Source organism: Galeopterus variegatus, unplaced genomic scaffold, assembly GCF_000696425.1.
Source record: "Galeopterus variegatus unplaced genomic scaffold, G_variegatus-3.0.2 Scaffold5661, whole genome shotgun sequence".
Classification (NCBI taxonomy): Eukaryota; Metazoa; Chordata; class Mammalia; order Dermoptera; family Cynocephalidae; genus Galeopterus; species Galeopterus variegatus.
This window is the reverse complement of record NW_007731772.1, coordinates 42,112-48,835: the sequence shown is the minus strand read 5'-3', so window position 1 is coordinate 48,835 and position 6,724 is coordinate 42,112. Positions and strand designations below refer to the sequence as shown.

The 6,724-nt window shown below is 32.2% G+C and overlaps 1 protein-coding gene across 1 annotated transcript in view; it reads right to left on the bottom strand.

Annotated features, from left to right (window-relative positions):
* Positions 1-6,724, bottom strand: part of VPS54 (vacuolar protein sorting 54 homolog (S. cerevisiae)) — a 107,294-nt gene that overhangs the window by 58,459 nt on the left and 42,111 nt on the right. Inside the window, exons 6-7 of the mRNA XM_008589813.1 lie at positions 5,649-5,780; positions 1,104-1,489 (exon numbers count right to left, since the gene is read on the bottom strand). Coding sequence (XP_008588035.1) covers positions 1,104-1,489; positions 5,649-5,780 — 518 coding nt within the window. The remainder of the gene's footprint in view (positions 1-1,103; positions 1,490-5,648; positions 5,781-6,724) is intronic.

The following is a 6,724-nucleotide window of genomic DNA, read 5'->3' as shown; positions in this document are numbered from 1 at the left end:
AATGTCCACTAACAGATGACTGGATAAAGAAAATATGGTACATATACACAATGGAATATTATGCTGCTATAGAAAAGAATGAAATTCTGCCATTTGCAGAAAATAATGTTAAGTGAAATAAGCCAGGCACAGAAAGAGAAGTACTATATGTTCTCACCCATATGCAGGAGCTAAAAAAGAGAACAAAACAAAATAAAAAAACAACCAAATAATAATAAGTTGAGTTGTTCAATGGAGAAGGAAGAACTGTGGTTACTAGAGGTGAGAGGGGAGCGGGGTGGGAGCATGGTGAAAGGCTCGCTAAAGGACAAAAAATTATGGTTAGATAGGAAAAATAAGTCCTACTGATGTACAATAGACCCCAGAATCTGTAATTAACAAAGATTTATTGCACATTACCGAACTAGAAGAGAGGAGATCAAAAGTGCACATCTTAAAGAAATGATTGGGTTTTGCAAGCATGAGTATGCTGATTGCACTGAATGGATCATCACACATTGCATACATGTATTGAAATATAACTCTTGTATATACCCCATAAATATATACAATCAATATGTTTCAACAAAAAAATTTTAAAAATAAATAAAAGATAATATAAATCTTTCCATTAAAAAAAAATAAGAAATTAGGAAAAATTGGGTCTTTTCCATCACTATGCATAATTTTTTGCAATGTGATAAACAGATTGCCAATTAGAAATGAATTTTAATAATTATTCAATATAAAACCTATTAAAGAGCTTTTTAAATAAATTTAATTTTAAATATATTGGTATTCCCCTCTCCACCTTGATCTACAATCTTGACACAAAGCTACTTCAACATTTTCAGATGTTATTTTCAAGTATGTGGCTGGCCTTGCATTTATTTCACCTACTAGAAATTTAAATTTTGCTTCTCCATCCAAATGTCTTTGTAAATATTATTTTTTATGGTTTTTGTCTATTTTGCTAATATGAGAATAACATTACTAAACAGATCAATCTGGAAGAAAAAAATACCCATTTAATTTTGAATATTCACACTTTTAACATTACATGCTAAAATTTATCCTTTAAAAATTTCTTACATTATTTCTAATGGCTTATTTAATGGACATACCGGAAACTGTGAATGCCCTGAAGTTCCTGCTGTAGAACCTCTTGGGTTGTTGCTATCAAGTCCAATGCTCCAACAAATTCAGAAGTAGATAATAACACCTGTACTGTAGGCTGAGTCTGGTGTACAGTGGCCATTAACTTCAGTTTATTGTATACTTTAACACAATTATTTCTGGTAAGTGCCAGTCTTAAAATGTGTAGTGATCCTTCACACATTACTTTATCAATCTGTGCAATTTTATCTCGAAGCATTTTTACAGCCTGGGAAGTTTTCTTGAGGTAGTCCTGCAATTCATGTTGAGAGGTCATTGCATGGAAAAATGCTTCTGAACGTAGAGAGATCTGATGAGCAATGTTTACTTCCACAATATCCAGATAATGGCTCAGCTTAAAAGGGAAGGAAAAAAAATCATGGATAAATAAATATACTTTCCCTGACTATCCAAATACTTTCTAAAAACAAAAAGGATAAAATATTTCTACATATATTTTAAGTTCCATTTGTCAGTTGTTTGACTGTGAGGTTCTTGGAATTGAGCACAACAAAATGGAAGAAAGATGAAAAGTGCAGATAAACAGATTAAAAGGTAGATGAATAAACGTAAGACAAAAGAGTAGAAGGTGATTTACCTTCTTCCTCTGTTCCTGTCATTACTACTCTCCAAACACCAACTACTTCCTAAAAGATAAGAGTGCCCCACAGATATCTCAGATTATAATTTTAGTTTCAGAAGTTCTGAAACCAGGAGAGAGAATGATCTCCTTAAGCCCCCACCAACATCACACATCACTTATCTGTCTAAATAGATGATGATAATTTCTATTATGGCCTCCTCCTTCTATGTACTAGGTACATGTATTTTATATACATCAAATTTTTCTAATTTTAACAATCTCAGAATACAGGTACTATTATTCTCATTTTACAGATGAGGAATTTCAGAGACATTAAATAACTTGAGTAAGTCACATGGTTAGAAAGTGACAAAACTAAAATGTGAACCTAGGTCTTTCTGCCTCAAAAACTGAAGCTCTTTCTACTATACCATGCTGTCTCAAATGCTAAAGAATCCATGAAAGACAGATTGGTGGTTCAGTCACAAATTATAGAAAGTACTGGAATTCATTTAGATCATTTTTTTTCCCGAGGCTGCTTATATTTCAAAAGTGATTATTTTATCAATTTGTAAAATTCAGTTTATTTCCAACATATTTGTTTCTTAAAAGGTTGACAAATGCCTTAAACAATTAGCTCACATATATTTTATTTGTAATACTACCAAGATTATCTCAGGAGAATTCATAGTGTTAACATTTAGGACTCATNAGAATACAGGTACTATTATTCTCATTTTACAGATGAGGAATTTCAGAGACATTAAATAACTTGAGTAAGTCACATGGTTAGAAAGTGACAAAACTAAAATGTGAACCTAGGTCTTTCTGCCTCAAAAACTGAAGCTCTTTCTACTATACCATGCTGTCTCAAATGCTAAAGAATCCATGAAAGACAGATTGGTGGTTCAGTCACAAATTATAGAAAGTACTGGAATTCATTTAGATCATTTTTTTTCCCGAGGCTGCTTATATTTCAAAAGTGATTATTTTATCAATTTGTAAAATTCAGTTTATTTCCAACATATTTGTTTCTTAAAAGGTTGACAAATGCCTTAAACAATTAGCTCACATATATTTTATTTGTAATACTACCAAGATTAATTCTTATAGTAATAAATATTAAAGAATGCTACCTAAATTTCAAATATGGACTTCTAAAACTTGTCTTTTTTTCCTTTCCAACTGCATATGCCTTTTTCAGCTGCATTATCTGTTCATTTCCCTCCCATTTTTTTACTTTTAGATTTTTTAACTTATAGTTCAAAACTTTAGGCATTATCTCTGAATATCTCAGGAGAATTCATAGTGTTAACATTTAGGACTCGAGATTATTTGGTCATCAAGCCTGTTTCCTTAAAACCATACATTATCACTCATATCTTCAATAATGATCTCTGAATAATCTATTATATCTAATAGGTTACAAACAAGATTTTTTTCCATAGTTTAAGTCTCTTGGGTTTATGCCCTTTTGTTCTTGTTCTTTTCATCTTTAATACCGCTGTTCATTAATTTACCTGAAAAGCAACATGGGCACAAATGTGCTAAGATAGATTGCAAGCAAAAGTGGGCTTAATTCTCAGAATAGTAAATGCAGAATGGGTAACTCCTTTGGGACAGTGCTACTCAGAACACAGTTTATATGCTGCTGCCAATCTGTAGACTATTTAACAGGTTCATGATAAAATAAGGAATTTTGTGGGAAAGTGAATCAAGTATATCACTAAACACACTGCATTTTTTTTTTCATAGAAAGACTTTCTTAATGAAGGAAGCAGTACAATGAGTTGCATTCCAGGGCAAACATCTTATCTCATTGCAGACCAGCAGTTTGGATAGCACTACAATAGGATACAAATTTCTTTAATTCCAGTTGTAGCATCCCCTCTTGTTAAAGCTAGCAAGATAAGGCTGGCTGGTTAAGCCCGGTTCATGAGAGCATGCCTTTTAACACTAAGGTCAAGGGTTCAGTTCCCCTACTGGCCGGCTGCCAAAAAGAGACTCAAAAAACAAATAAAGCTAGCAAGATAAATCACTTGTTGCCATTATAAAGGTGGTTTAAAATTACTCTCTTGGAATCATGTCTTCCACTCCTATTCTATGAACAGAGCAGGAAAAAAAAAGTCAGAATGTAAATATAGCAAACCTGATTCTCCAACTTACAAATTTTTTTTTAAAAATCCGTTATTTTAGTCATTTTAAACATTCAGCATGAGAAAAGCATTTCATCTGAATTTAAAAGATTTTCAGTATTTATCAATATATAATTGATCTACTCTGTTCAAAGGCATAATATTTTCATAATTTATTTTCTATTAAAATGCTATGGGGGGGAGGGCTGGCTGGTTAACACGGTTGGTTAGAGCATGGTGTTATAACACCAAGGTCAAGGGCTCAGCTCTCTGTACTAGCCAGCTCCAAAAAAAAAAAAAAGCTATAACGAAAACAATTTTTAAAGGACTCCTGGAAGTATCTGTATAGGCTGACGAGATATTTATCGACTTTTTTTTTTTTAATTAGCTTTTTTTTTTTTTCTTTTTTCTAAGGTATTATTCTCCTAGGGCATATATGCAGAATGTGAGAAAGCTGTCTGGGAGGGAGCCTGTGTCCATAAATCCATCATTTTCATCAGGTTTATCAATTTACTGTTATGCAAGGAAAACCTTTTTATAGATGAAAGAAAAAGTGAGCTCATTTTCACTGTAAATTGTGATAAAAGGAATATTCATGATTGTTTCTCCATATTTCTTCGCCTTTCCTCCCCAAGCTAGTCTTTTCTTCAGTCACTGAGGAGGACTGAACCTAATGTACTGAATAGTCTTCCTCAGACAAGCTTTCAGATTGCCAAGGGATGTCACTAGAGTAAAACAAATGATTTCTTCTCATTTTAAGAACCATAGTCAGTTTTAGAAAAACTCTAAACTGAGTGCTGAGAAAGAACAGAGATCAAAGGTGTTTACTACCACTAAAGTTTTAGAAGATTCTTGATATGTAAGCTATGCTTAAAATTCTAAATTTCAAATGACTTTCAAGATGTTGACTTCTGAAATATAGAACATTTTAAAATGTAAAGAACTGACTAATAATATGCAAAACACTAGGCTTTACAAAGCTAAAAATACAATAGGAATATTGTATTTTTTTAACTAAGACATTTTTGCCTCAAAATAATCATTCCTACTATGTGAAAATGAGGAAAAACAGTACCTCAGGAAAACTTGGTTTTCTGTGCTTTAATTCATTCTTATAAAATTAGCCAATACAGTAGGTCCTCCTTCTCCATGGGGAATATATTTCAAGATCCCCAGTGGATGCCTGACTCTGCAGATAGTACTGAACCATGTATATACTATGTTTTTTCCTATACTTGACATACCTATGATAAACTTTAATCTATAAATTAGGCCCAGTAAGAGATTAACAACAATAACTAATAATAAAATAAAACAATTATAAAATATATTGTAATAAAAGTCTTGTGAACATGGTTTCTCTCTCTCTCAAAATATTTTATTGTACTGAACTCATCTATTTTCAGACTGTGGTTGACTGCGAGTAACAGAAACCTCAGAAGGTGGAACCATGGATAAAGATGATCGACTGTATATAACTGAACTATTTGGGATAAATGCAAACAATTCATTGTGCTCTCTAATATATCCTTTCCATTAAAATTCCCTCAACTGCTGTTTCAGATGAGAAGCACTCAAACAATAAGCTTTTCTGTTTTCATCAGCACAATTTGTATTCCATTAAACCAAAATGCTATTAGTTTATTAGTTAAGATTAGAAGGCTTATAATTATCAGTAAAAACAAAAATGAACTTAAAAGAAGTAGAGCTTACCTAATAACTAAATACAAACCCATGCAAACAGTACCACTTAACTAGAATAAAGTTTTCTACATGGAAAAAGTCAGAGAAATTACCTTTTCTTGAAGCAACTTTGAGGAAGCTGCATCACGATTTCCTTTTCCACCAGCAGTATTAAAATGAGACCATGGTAAAACTGAATTAAAAGTTAAGGAATCATCCAAGGCAAAATCTGGTTTCATAAAAATCTATTAAAAAATGCAATTCCTCAATTAGATAAACATTTTTTTTAACATCCATTATCATTTCTAACATCATAAGATTATTAAACAAAACTTAAATCTGGAGTATGAACAGCAAAAGCAAGTGACAAGTTGTCATTTACACAAAAACATATATAAGAAAGATACATAAACAATGTTTCATCAAACTCAAAATGCTCATAAAAGATGGAAAAATGTTTTTTGCCTTCACCAATGGAGATGTTCATTCCATTACCACACGATCAAACTCACTAATGCAGTCCCACCAGGCACATAGCAAAGGTAAATATCACACTTATCCTAAAATGTCCATATTATTTCCCACTGATAGTTTTTTTTAAATGCCAAATATCAACTTCTCTAACTTATATTTCTATTTTCTCCTGCTTAAAATTCTTTCAAAATTAATTTTTTTTTTACCTTAAACATATACTAAATTTTATTTTATTATTTTTGTTGTTGGTGGTGGTTGGCCAGTACAGGGATCAAACCCTGGACCTTGGTGTTATCAGCACACCAAATTTTAAAAACAAAACAAATTCAATTTTATGAAGAGACTGCACTACTCCTTTTTCCTTACACATCACATCCAGCTAGGAAATAAGAACTAGCTGTCATATTTCCTAAATATTCCTTGCATCCCCTCTCTCCTATCTCCACAGTATTCATAAGTTCAGCTCTTCATTATCTCTAGATTACAGTAAACAGTTACTTAATGATGTCCTTCCCTAATCTATCCTCTATATTGCTATCAGAGATACCCTTCTATAACGTCAAGTATAACTGTATTAACGTCCCTGTTTAAAACTCTCAATGGGTTCCCATGACCCACAGACCAAGCTATTTAGAATGGCATCCAAAACCCTTCATTTTTTTTTTTTTGTCTTTTTGTCTTTTTTCCGTGTCTGGCAACGGATCGCAACCCTCAG